Source organism: Babjeviella inositovora (assembly GCF_001661335.1).
Source record: "Babjeviella inositovora NRRL Y-12698 unplaced genomic scaffold BABINscaffold_7, whole genome shotgun sequence".
Lineage (NCBI taxonomy): Eukaryota > Fungi > Ascomycota > Pichiomycetes > Serinales > Babjeviella > Babjeviella inositovora.
The window spans coordinates 297,709-309,966 of NW_017566844.1; the positions used below are offsets into that span (position 1 = coordinate 297,709).

Below are 12,258 nucleotides of genomic sequence, written 5' to 3' on the forward strand. Positions count from 1 at the left end.
GGATCTGTAAATCCTTCCTGGGTTTTTGATAGTCCGATAACGTCACATTAAATAACATTTTACACCTTACCACGTCAATATCTTTCAAGCTCTACATTACAACCTTTAAAAAGGTTTGAACAAAATATCCTTAATTAAGACATTAGGGAATTCTCGCCTTAGCTTCAGTCTTGAATCACTAACAAAATATAACTTATTGTCCATCTCGTCACCCCCCGGGGCAGCTGCGTGTAATTTCCGCATCGGGGTAAATTGACGCGTGGAGACACGACTTTTTCAGGCGGGCGTCGCTATAAGTACGCGTCAGTATCAAACCGCACCTCTTTTACTCTCCACCCCCACGACACTGAAGATGTCGGTTCCGGAAAACTTGTTTGTCGCGACATACTCCAATGTACGTATCTGATGACGACGAAGTGGCAATGGCAATGACAGGGATATGCGGATCGAGGCACAATTCAGACTGAACGCTTGAATTTCTACGGATTAATTCAATGTGATTCATAGCTTGAGAGTATCCTACTTTTAATTTGAATTCCGTGTTGGATCATATTGGAATCTCTACAGACAAAGTGTGTAACCTTGAGACTGGGCTTTCATTTAGTTGAGTGGATAGACTCGGTGGCTAATCCCTTGGATTGCGGTATGCAAATCCTAAAGTGTTCTGCGAGATCAAACTGCAATGCTCAACTGACGGCAGAGGGTTCAGTACTAGCCACAGAAGCTATGGTAATAGCCTGTAGGCCTGTCTAGCCTAGAATATTTGCCCGGTTTCCAGTATGAAGTTGGTATTGCCTTGCCTCTGTTCGATTGACACATATTAACCTCCAGGTCGATGTCTATGAATCCATCGTCAAGGAAAACTCCCTCATGCGACGCTGCAAAGACGACTGGGTCAACGCTACCCAGATCCTCAAGATCGCCGACTTCCCCAAGCCCCAGCGCACCAAAATTCTTGAACGCGAGATCCAAACAGGCACCCACGAAAAGGTGCAGGGAGGGTATGGTAAGTTCCAAGGTACGTGGGTGCCCTTAGATATCGCCCAGAAGCTAGCTGTTCAGTACGGCCTCATGGCCATGGTACCGGTCTTGACCTTCGATGCCACAGCGATAGACCCCGCAACCATACCCAAGAAGGTCAAAGGCAGTGCCTCGGCGAATCCCAGCCCCAAGAAGCAGAAACGGCCGAAGGAGGAAACACCGAAAAAGCCGAAGGCTGCGGCGAAAAAGGGTAAGCCGTTGAGTCTGGTGCCCGAGGGTATGAAACCGCCTACCCAGGAGGAATTCCTGTACCTGTTCCATCTGCAGGGAACACCCGTTAACGGAACGGTAGCTCCCCAAGGGATCACAGCCAATGGAGCAACAATCCCCAAAGCTAAAATGGCTAATGGAGGTCAAATCAATGGCCACATTCCAGCTGCGGAAACATCATACGAGAACTCATATTTGCACCATCCGGACGTGGCGGAATTGAAGTCAGAGCTGTACCCGAGGGAACTGATGTACTCGTATCCATCAGCTCCCCCTACGGCAAAACAGTACTCAGAGTCACATCCAGAGCCTGACTTGGCGGTACTGTATGCTAACACTCTACTCGAGTTCTTCTCCCAAGAAAACTCACCCATCCCCCCCTTTATCCTCCACCCGCCTCACGACTTCAACATCAACGACGCCATCGACGACGAAGGGCACACACCCCTCCACTGGGCATCCTCCATCGGCAACCTCCAGCTCATGGAGATTATCTTGAAAAATGGCGGTGACCCGCACAAGCCAAATAAGCACGGCATGAACTGTTTATCGAAACTCACGTCCTTCAACAACTCGTACGACATGCGCAACTTTGGGCAGATCTTGGAGTTACTAGAGTCTTGCGTGTACGAGCCAGACATGAACGGGCGCACGCCTGTCCACTATGTGTGCCAGTTCAGCCGCAACAAGTCCAAGCACAAGTCGCTGGTGTACTATTTGCGGGCGATTCTCGACGCCGCGGCTGCGCGCGATATGCTTGCGGCAGTGCTCGACCACCAGGACGTCAATGGCGAGGCCGCGCTACACCTCGCGGCGAAGGCAAGTAATCGTGCGGTTATTCAGACACTCATTCGCGCAGGTGCGCGCGCAGATCTCGCAAATATTCACGGTGAGACCCCAGACGACCTCCTCAAGCGCTTGGACTCGACCCTCACGTCGGAGTTTGAGCGGGTGTCGGTAGAGGATAAAGAAAACAGGAAGGAGGCTGCGGAGAAAACCCCAGAGAATGTCCCGGCGGATTCGGGCATCGCGGGGAGACTCGACACGGATAAACTCAAGTCGGACAAGACCATAAACAACTCGGAGCCCTCGGCACCTCGTGAGCCTCCAACTCCACAGCATCTCCACTCGGTCTTGGACGCCCTCGAAGTGACCCTTGCCGTCGAACTCTCAGACACCTCGCGTGAACTCGCGGACGCGGAAAAACTTCTCCAATCGATGGACGCAGAAATTGCTGAGAGCCAGGAAAAGTTCCAAATCTTAAGCAACTCCATCGGAACGTTACCTAACATGCGACAGCAGCTCCTGGCAGTGCAGGCGGAGTATTTGGCGAAAGAAAGCCACTTATCGCGACTCTACGAGCGCAGCCAGGCATTCCAGCTCGCAAAGTTTGTGCAGATAGAGGAGAGCGCACGCGCTGCGCATGTGGCACGTGGCGGCGCGACTGACGCACATGCCTTGACAATGTTGCAACTCGCGCGCGCGCAGACTGTCAAAGAAATTGTCGCGCACTTGTCGCAGCAGAACGTGAACCCCAAGATGAACAACTACCGGAAATTGATTTCGATCTCGTGCGGCCTTCACGTGAGCGAGATTGAAGAGATGTTGGACGGGATCGCGCAAGCATTAATGGCGACGGAGTAGATAAGGCACAGGCAGGAATGAAGTCTAGGGATTGATGGGTTATGAGGAAACTGCTGTGGTTGACCGGATTAATGAAAGATACACATATCCAAGGAGAATCAACATAAATAACAAGGTTATTTATAAGTTTAAATAAATAATTGTAAGAATAAAGCAGTTGGGTGAAGACAAAGGTTATGGCTACGAATACACTTTTGGGTCTGACCGCCAAGGGAAATAATAATTACCGTGATCTTTTCCAAGGTGGATTTGAAAAGGCATTGATAAATATATAGAGGTGGTTTGGTGAAAGAAATACATAGACGCAAAAATAACTGCATTTAAAAATGGTGTGCATGTGAAATTCTAGAGTCCAGATCTCAAAAGGCATTGCCACTATCGGAGCTGCTTATTTCAATATTCACGTATGAGATAACTGCAAAAGCTCTTTAAAAACTCCCCAATAGAATATCCATTCTTAATGCCTCTTCACTCAGAATCGCAAGATATTACACCGTCTAATATTCCTCCACCTATACCCTAGCTATGAGCGCCGGGTCGTGCAGTACCCAACCAGCTCCGGAAATAGTTGAAAAATTTCCCATTTTGGTTTTTGTACTTCACCTCCATCTTATCTATTTCCGCCATATAATCCCAAACCAAGATGGACCCGAATATCGATCCGAGTATGGACCCATCATCCGGGCTCTTTAGCAAGTTCACGGTGTCGCCGCGTGACCACGACGACTCCGGACTCGTGCAGCAGCAGTACCACAACACCGCGCTCACCGCTATCAACAACACAATGTTCCGACTTAACGAGTACAATGAAATGGCCAAGGCTTCATCCATGGGCATGATCAATTACGGCGCGTTTGACACGCTTTCACCGCAGCAGGAGCTCCACCCCTCGCACCTTGCACAGGCGGTGATCGACTCGGGCATTCTTCCGCGCGATGCTCTCGCGCTCGCGCCCGCGCCTCGCGTCGCACACCCCTCCGACGGGATGAACTTTGTGGTGGTAGACCCGAGCTCCAAGACTGCAAACAAGCGACTCGGAAGACCGAGAAAAAATAACACGGTTAATATCGCACCGCCGGAAATGTCGTCGCAGCTGAACTACAACGACTCTGTGATCTCCAAATTTCGGTTCGACTCGCTCCCGGTCGCCGGCCCGGGGTCACGCGGTGGCAAGATGCGCGCGCGCGGCGGTCGTGCAACAAGCCACACCGCGCGCTCTCGCAAAACAACCACACCGTTGAGTTCTGGCGGCGGGTTCAAGCTCGTTATCGAGGAGCCCATTATCCGCGCGGACGAATTGTTGCTTCAGGCAAAACACATGCGCGCGCCCAGACCCGCGCAGACGGTGATTGTGTTGGAGGACTACGAGTCGTTGACCGCGAAAGGACGTAGCACCGCGCGTGACGACGTCGTGGGGCGTGGACAGACGCGCACGATCAAACTGAAGGCGAAGGAAGCCCCCGAGCCCAAAACTAAGGGCAGAGCCAAGGAACCCAAGCGGGAGATTAGCGCTTATTACGATTTACAGGAGAGCCACAGATCTCTTTTGGCATTGGGCTTCAGGGTCGTTCCAGCCCCGCACGCAGCGACTATCCTCGAGATTTTGGCGCTTTCCCCGGGGCTTTCGCCGCAAGACTTTGAGGAGGGATTGGGGCTTTCCCAAGAGACGCTAAGACGTGATAACGTGCGTGTTCGCGAGGCTCCGCGTAGTAAGATTCCCGCGCGACAGCTTGTGCACGCGGAAGCCAGTATGACGTCGCTTTTTCACAGGCTCCTCACACTGGCGTTAGGAAAAGATGTGGTTGGTGCGAGTCAATCACAGGCTTTGGAAGAGCTAAAGCAAATGTCTATTGAGTGGAAAGAGGATAATGAACTCAATCCGTATGGCAACCCTGAATTTTCCACCAGAGGCTTGGATGCACTCGAGCCGGAGGAAAAGTTGGGTGTATTAAGAGTTCTAACCAGAATGGAAGCCTCTAAAAACTTGGTGGGGGGTACACAATCTAGTAAGGGGTCTATCGAAGACTTTTTTGTGGGGGAAGGCGGGGCTTTTGGCCGGTTTTACATGTGTCCAATAGCCAGATCTGCCACGGATTTGCCTGCGTGGAGTGTGAGGCCGCGTTTCAAGTTGTACGTCCAGGATGTTTTGCAAACGCTTTCGAGCGTCTGGGGTGAAACGGTGTCGAAGGATCTACATGATCTTGTGAACAATAAAGAGCCGAAGAAGAGCGACAAGGCCCCTGTGTTCTTTGACACGGTGGATGAGTTTCTCACAGATGGTGAGGACGAGGTATCGGAAGCCCATACGCAGGTGACGGACGGTGCTGTATGGTACGAAGTGGCCGCCAATATCACAGAAATAAAGGAGTTTGTGAGGGTTTTGGGGCTCAAGCTTGATCCGTCTGAAACGGAAAAGATGTTGAAGGATGCGGCGGGATACAAGCAATTGCTTGGTTTACACAGCAGTCTTTGCCGCGTAGTAGAACTTTTGACAAAGCAGGAAACTCCTTTTTCGCCTAGGCGGTCTGCTAGGAAGAGGGGGGCGGAAGAGGAGTAACCGAAGTCAGAGGGGGCGTTGGGACTGCGAAACTGCCATGTTTACGTTCATTATGATAAGATAACTGGGCTCCTTTTCATTAACTTGAGACGCTAATGCACCCCGCGCTGATTTTTCGTTTATAGATACTTGGCTCTTCTTTATAGAGGTCAGTGACGGCAAGGGGACGCGGATAGGGTCTCGGAGTTCTGTGCTTAATGCCAAATTCCAAGGCCTTGGATGCATTTATGAATAAATTGTTGAATTACTGCTGAATTTGAGGACAAGAATTGACGTAAGAAATCGGCCAGGTCCTATACTACAAGGGGCTACCATACGCTGTTAGCAACTACCGAGGTTTCCTCCACTGCTCTGAGACATTTTGCCACGGTAAAGAATTAAGTATCACGTTGGCTGTTTAATTTCGTATTTGAAACAGAAACACTGAAGAGTCAGAAAGTGAGGCACAACGATGGGCAGCTGCGGACGATATCGTGTCATGTCGGCACGTATACATTTTTCAGATGTACATTTCAATATCTGTGCTAGCTTTGAATTCAATCACGCAGATTGACTGAATACCTATAACTGTTAAATATAGACACAAATCTCCGGTAATTCGGAGTTCTTGTTGAACGTTTATTTTATAACTCTGGAAGGTCTATTGGCTCAGCCGTAAGTTCATCAAACTTGTTCCTGAAGGTGCTTGAAAAATTTTTTTTTTTCGTTTCTAGACATACAACCAAGACTTCACCTTCTTGGAATATTCACCCTGTTTCTTGAGTAAGATGCACGTGGTAAACTCTCTTCGAATATTTTCTTCCCGGTAAAGGCTTCTACCGGTCTTGCTTCGACAGTCTGACCCATAAACTTTGAACTTTCAACTCTTTGGTGGTTTTGTGCAGCTTCAGCCTCCATTTCTTTCTTGTTCGGCCGCGGACCATGTAACAGACCCTGTACTTCGGGACGACGCCCTCCGCCTCCGTTTGCTTCGCCACCCCGGTGACTACTAACATACTGGTCCACTGGCAAATTCTGTTCCGGTGATGGAAGATACAGTGTATCCCAGTTATCTATTTCCACCCCAAAGTCTCTCGGGTCTACTTCGAAGACTTGCTTCTTAGATACATTAGATCTTTGTCCTTCAACTTTTCTGAAGCGGTGGATTCCGTCACTGCCAATCACTTCTTCCCAGCCCTCGTCATCGCTGTCGGGACACTCCGGATATTTATCGTACTCTCCCGGATATTCCGGCCTCGATCTCACAGGCGTGGTTCTAGGTGGTGCGGAAGGATACTTTGGGGGAAGCGTTTGAGGCAAGCCCTTACCCAAATGCTCAATGCAAGTTCCGAGAAAGTGGTCCCTTGCAGCATTGAAGTGAGTAAAAGGGCACACGTCAACCAAACAGCCAACCACAGAGGCTCTGTTCTCGCAGATACAGGGGATATCTGCGTGATTATTCGGACACCATCTAGCAATCTCCCCGATACAGGCGAGAAAACAAGCTGGAGGCGTCGCCCACACAGTGTGTGACAAGACGAGAACCGCAAAAAGTTGGCGTAAACATGTAATGTGGGGCCCAAGCATGATGAGTTAAGCAGTTTCCGGTGTTTGTTTTTCAGTTCGATGAATAAAAAAGAGTTTATAAGTGTTTCCTAGACCATTAATATACCACCTATATAAGATTAAGATCACAAATAGAAAACAGTTGAACACCCACACCGGCATATGCACCTCGCATACACAGACACGCATGCAGATGCATCAGATTAGTTGACTATTATTTAATCCAAAATCAAGGGAAAAAACACTAGAAATTTGATTAATTTAAGGTGGATTGCCGTTGTATTTTCCTACAAACGCATATCCCAAACTTATACATCGATTATAGATTCACTCGCCCCGTGGATCAGTCTCCACCGGTTGATATAGTATTGCTATACACTCTATTGAGGAATTTCGAGAACCAACTTACCGGTAGTCTTGCGGCCCTCCAAGTCCTCCGCAGCCTGTCTGTACTCGGCCAACGGGTAGACCTTGGTGATCTTCTGCTTCAAAATTCCCTCCTTAACCAATCTCAACAACTCCTGAGAGTAAAAGTCCCACTCCTCCTGATCGGCCAAGTAATTGAAAAGCGATGGTCTCAAGACCTTGACATTCTTGGCCAGCAAGCGGCTAATGAGAAACGGCGGAACGGCGCCGCTGGCATTACCGAAACTGACAAGGGTCCCCTTTCTGGCCACCACCTCCAACGAAATCTCAAAGGTGTCCTTTCCGATTCCATCGTACACGGCCTCTACACCCTTGTTGTGAGTGATTTCTTTAACTCTGGCAACGATATCCTCAGTGGAGGAGTTGATGAGGAACTCCGCACCTGCCTCCTTTGCGAGCTGTAACTTTTCCGGGCTAGAGGCGGTTGCGATGACATGAGCGCCCTTGGCCAGGATCTGCTGGGCGAAAAGCAAACCACAGCCACCAGCGGCAGCGTGCACGAGAATATAGTCACCCTTCTGGACCTTGTAGGACTCGTTGATAAAGGTTAACGTGGTCAACCCATTGATCAACAACCCAGCGTAGACCTGGGCCGTTTCCTCGTCGATATCAGCGTCCAATTTGAAGATCTTACCGCTCGCCTCCGCGGCAGTATACTGCGCAAAACTGCTGCCGCCTAAGTAAGCCACCCTGTCGCCCTGTTTCAAGTTGGTGACGTCTTTACCGACAGCGGCGATCACACCAACAGCCTCGCGACCCAAAACATACGGTTTTTCGCTTGGGTAGAGCCCACTACGGAAGTAAGCCTCGATGAAGTTAACACCAGCGTACTGGTTCTTGATAAGCACCTGGCTCGCAGAGATGGTTGGCACTGGGAAGTCCTCTTCGTAGCGGAGCACGTCAAGACCGCCGTTTTCACGGAAGAGCACAACTTTTTGCGTGGATGGAATAGTCATATTAAGGGGAAATGTATGTATAAACCAGGATGAAAGGTGTATATGGATCCAACGTAGGAATTGAGGAGGGGGTATTTATATAGGATGGTGGGGGCGTCTCAGGGGTGTGAGAAGTCACTGCATGTTTAGTAATCCGGGGCTCGTCTTGTGCCGGATAGCGCAAGTAACACAGTTACGCTAACAGATACAACTGTGGAGGGTGATTTTGTCTCTCCGACGAGTCAGGTGATGCAGGATGAGTAAGCTCACGAAACGTTACTATTTGAGTTTGGTTTTTGTGGAGGTCTAGGTCGAAGTGTTATTCCACAGTGTGGAGGTGAACGGAAAATTGGAGAGCTCGAGACGCCGCATTTTGGAACAAAAATCCGAAAATTGCCCCATGTAGGACATAGTATAGGAATAGCGTAAACGGTTGTAGGGGTATCCACTTAGTTTCGCGTTGATAAAGAATGGTCAATTTACATTAGGCGTGTAGCTGGGACCGTCCTGTTTAGCAGCCACACCTGTTTCGATCAAATCCTATAAGTTGGCTCCCTTGTATTTCAAATTCATTATTCAATCTAACTAAATAGATGATTCACCATTGGAGAGCAACCTCATAATTTCTGTCCACATGAAATGCTCACCAGGCTATAATACGAGCAGCCCTCTCAATAGCTTCCTATTTGTAGGACTCCAGCGGGGTATAATAGGGTTGAGAGCTCAGCAAATCAGATATTTCCGCATTCCCGGACGATTCCTTTCCTGTTATCCATATAATGTCTCCTTCATACATCACACCATTCAATCTTGGTAATGGCAGCTCTAGGCACACTGACCATGCCCATTCTTCTTTCTCGCCCCAAGTAGTGTTCAGTCACCTCAGAGAGCAAAATGTTGGCAGAGCTATCGCAGGCAGTGAGGATGCCGCTGACTTGGCGGGCACTGTTAAGCTCCTGAGACAGACCCAGGGGACTCTTGACCGTGACAAGCAAACTGGAACCGATGTAAGACTCCATGGAAGACGCAACGGAGGAGTATCAGTATGCGAGAAAGTCAGCAATCTGTTGCGCTGGAAGAAATTGATAAACGCCGTAGGCTTCAGTGCGTGCAGGTCAGAGTCGTAGCTAAAAGCGGTGAGAGGGTATATTCGAAGGTTCTTCCTAATAAATCGACTGGGAAAAAGTAACTGGGTTAACGGACAATTATGTACATATAATCCAGATTGGTCACTTTCTTACAGGTACTGGTGTATTTTTTTGTAATGAGATCTGTAATCCTGGCACCACAGTGTAATATTACTTCCAGCATCCCGACTTCAGAATAACATACCTTCGCCCGGACAATTATAAATACTCGTCACCCCCCGGTGTACCCAGTTTGTTTAAAGATATTCTTATATTGAAAATACACAAGAGCCAGAACAAGCCCAACAATCATTGTAGGATCAGTTTGAATACTGTAATCCTGAAAGCCAAGAACCGTTTATACTTGTTACAGCAAAGCACTAGATCATCCACTACCATTTGGTCAAACCAAAGGACCCGCCATCCGGGACAACACGGTTGATTGCCGCGTACTGGGTGTCCAAGGTACCGTTAATCACGTTATTACCCCACCAGCTTGGTGCATTCGTGTTTGTCAAGGCCAAAGCCAAGAAAATAATCAATGAAGACCACGCTAAACCGATGTCTAAGCCAGCGGAAAGGGAGTAGTTGTACTTCGTCCACCAGTGGAAGAATCTCTTCTTAATGAAGTAGCCGAAAATGATACCAACAATACAGTATGACCCGTAGTTGTAGGCAGTGGCTGGTGGAATGTAACCGGTAGCAGAGAAAAAGACCGGCCAGTGGAGGTACTTGATTGGAGAATTTGGCCACTTCTTCAAGACAAGCCAGTTGATCACAGGCAAGAGAGCACCGACCCAGAAGAAGTGCAACAAGCCGTTGTACAACTTACCACCAGAGAACTGTCTGGCAGGTCCAATGACACCCCAGATAATCGAAGCGTTGAAGAAGACTGTACCGTTAGGGCAAGTGAATCCGCTCTTTTGGGTTGGCTTACAAATGTCATCAATAGAGCCCTGGGCCCACTTCAACACACAGATCTGCACTAACGAACCCCAGATGGAAGCAATAAACTGAGCCCAAAAGACAAGACGTGGCTGCAACTTCATGTAGTGACCCAACTTCATGTCCTGGGCGTATGTCACAGCCTGGTTGTTGGTGATGTAGCCGAAGGTCTTGAAGAACATCATGGCAACTGGTTTCCCTGGAACCATATAACCAATAATGAACTCGGTAATAACGTTCAAGCCAACAGCGATGTTGGTCAAGGCAAAGATAACCCCAACCGGGATCAAGAAGAAAAAGGCAATCAAAAGAGCAATAATGAGGGAGTATACAGGCATCTCAGTTGGCCAGGCTCTGATCAAAGCGATAGACATCGCAAAGAAGACGAGGAAAACAATAGCGTACCACCATTCTGGAACCTTCTTGTAGGACTTCATCAATCTGTTGTGCACATCTGGCTTGAAGCTCCCGACCAGGCGGATCTGATTCCAGATATCCTTTCCGTGGAAAAGTGCGGTGTGGACGATGGTGGCGGTCATCGACGCAAAGGACAACCCGTAGGAAATGGCAAAGGTGGTGGATAAGTACAACGGAGAGTAGTTGTCGAACGCTTCAAGGTTAAAGTTCAAGTTTTCATCCACGATTTTGGACACGTTATATGAATTCTGGAATCTGTCGTAGGAACCGGAACTGGACATTGGCAAGTACTTGCCGAACCAGACGTTCTTGTAGTGGATAACTGGAGTAACGATCCAGAACATGGTGGTCATTGAGAACAAGATGGTGAAAATGACAGACACCGGTGGAACCAATGGAGAACCGATATAGGCAGAGATCGTGTTCCAGTCAAAGGTGATTGGGAAGATCCCAAGTCCACTATAGGTCCCAAACACCTGATTGATGATGACGTTGTTAGGCCTGATCCAAGTGACCCACGCGAAGTCGGACAAGGCTTGGAAAAGGAAGCCCGGAATCCAGTACCAGACGAAAGCGCAAATAAAGATGATCAAGAAAAACCGAAGACGTGAAATTTTCCACCCGTTTGCAGGGTGATTCACGTTAGTGTGAATGTTGGACAAGAAGGTACAGATGACCAAGTTTTGTGGCCAAATAGCACTTGGAGACTCAACAAGAATCTTTCTGCAGAGACCAGCCATAGAGAAACCAATACATTGGGTGGACCAGATAGCCAATAAGTTGAACCCCCAGCCAAAGTCCTTTTTATAAAAGGTGGTCAAGGCCACGAGAATATCGGTAACATACGCAGCACCGCCACCGTACGAAACATTAGCCATGATGGTGATAAAGGTGTGCTCCTTGATGTTGAAGGGACCTGGGTTTAATTCTGCACCGAAAATTTTTACGTTCGGTAAGAATTCCCAGGCTCTACCCAAGGGCCAGGCAAGAATGGAAGTAACCAAAGTGGTGATCAGGATGGAATTTCTGTGCAAAGAAAAGAACAAATTCAAAGCACACCCAATAGTGGTCATAAGCATACCCAAGACCCACATTCTGATGGTATTCTGGGGAATCGACGGGTCATCGGAGGAAGAAATCGCAGCTCTCACTTCTGGGTATGGAGAATCATCATCGATGACAATACCGGCATACTCGTCCTCAAGAATTTCCTGGGAAAGCTGTGCGGACAACATGTCCATTTCGCCAGACTTGACAGCCTGTAGCTTGAGGTCATCTGGAATCTCTTTTTCGGTTTTTAGGTGAGATGTTTCAGAAAGAGGAGCATCCTTAGGGATAATTTTGTTGAGAAACCCCATTTTCCATAAACTTTACCTAGTTAAATTTCTGAAAATCTCTTGAGAGGCGAGAT

General features: G+C 48.5%; 5 protein-coding genes across 5 annotated transcripts; 2 read left to right on the top strand and 3 right to left on the bottom strand.

Annotated features, from left to right (window-relative positions):
- The first annotated feature begins 341 nt into the window (after window positions 1–341).
- On the top strand, window positions 342–3,005 carry SWI4 (SBF complex DNA-binding subunit). Its single transcript, XM_019129034.1, has 2 exons — window positions 342–394; window positions 832–3,005. Exons 1-2 carry the CDS (start codon window positions 353–355, stop codon window positions 2,893–2,895), a joined length of 2,106 nt encoding a protein of 701 aa, XP_018984765.1. The 5' UTR covers window positions 342–352; the 3' UTR covers window positions 2,896–3,005.
- Window positions 3,006–3,538: 533 nt separating this feature from the next.
- On the top strand, window positions 3,539–5,452 carry BABINDRAFT_167297 (uncharacterized protein; the record flags this gene model as incomplete). The annotated part of the gene is made up of 1 exon (XM_019130504.1): window positions 3,539–5,452. The coding sequence occupies one exon, from the start codon at window positions 3,539–3,541 to the stop codon at window positions 5,450–5,452; it is 1,914 nt and encodes a 637-aa protein (XP_018984766.1).
- Window positions 5,453–6,181: 729 nt separating this feature from the next.
- CCW14 (Ccw14p) lies at window positions 6,182–7,018 on the bottom strand (the record flags this gene model as incomplete). Its single annotated transcript, XM_019130505.1, has 1 exon — window positions 6,182–7,018. One exon carries the CDS (start codon window positions 7,016–7,018, stop codon window positions 6,182–6,184), a length of 837 nt encoding a protein of 278 aa, XP_018984767.1.
- A 359-nt stretch (window positions 7,019–7,377) lies between these two features.
- Window positions 7,378–8,379, bottom strand: BABINDRAFT_167299 (NADPH:quinone reductase; the record flags this gene model as incomplete). Its single annotated transcript, XM_019130506.1, has 1 exon — window positions 7,378–8,379. The coding sequence occupies one exon, from the start codon at window positions 8,377–8,379 to the stop codon at window positions 7,378–7,380; it is 1,002 nt and encodes a 333-aa protein (XP_018984768.1).
- A 1,383-nt stretch (window positions 8,380–9,762) lies between these two features.
- Window positions 9,763–12,242, bottom strand: BABINDRAFT_161841 (uncharacterized protein). Its single transcript, XM_019129035.1, has one exon. The coding sequence runs from the start codon at window positions 12,203–12,205 to the stop codon at window positions 9,878–9,880; it is 2,328 nt and encodes a 775-aa protein (XP_018984769.1). The 5' UTR covers window positions 12,206–12,242; the 3' UTR covers window positions 9,763–9,877.
- Window positions 12,243–12,258: the final 16 nt, after the last annotated feature.

What these genes read in the sequence shown, in the direction of transcription:
- BABINDRAFT_161841 (XM_019129035.1), bottom strand. Translation starts at nt 12,205, where the DNA reads ATGGGGTTTCTCAACAAAATTATCCCTAAGGATGCTCCTCTTTCTGAA.
- SWI4 (XM_019129034.1), top strand. Translation starts at nt 353, where the DNA reads ATGTCGGTTCCGGAAAACTTGTTTGTCGCGACATACTCCAAT. An exon ending in TTGTCGCGACATACTCCAAT is followed by an intron (nt 395 to 831) that starts GTACGTATCTGA and finishes ATTAACCTCCAG; the next exon opens with GTCGATGTCTATGAATCCAT.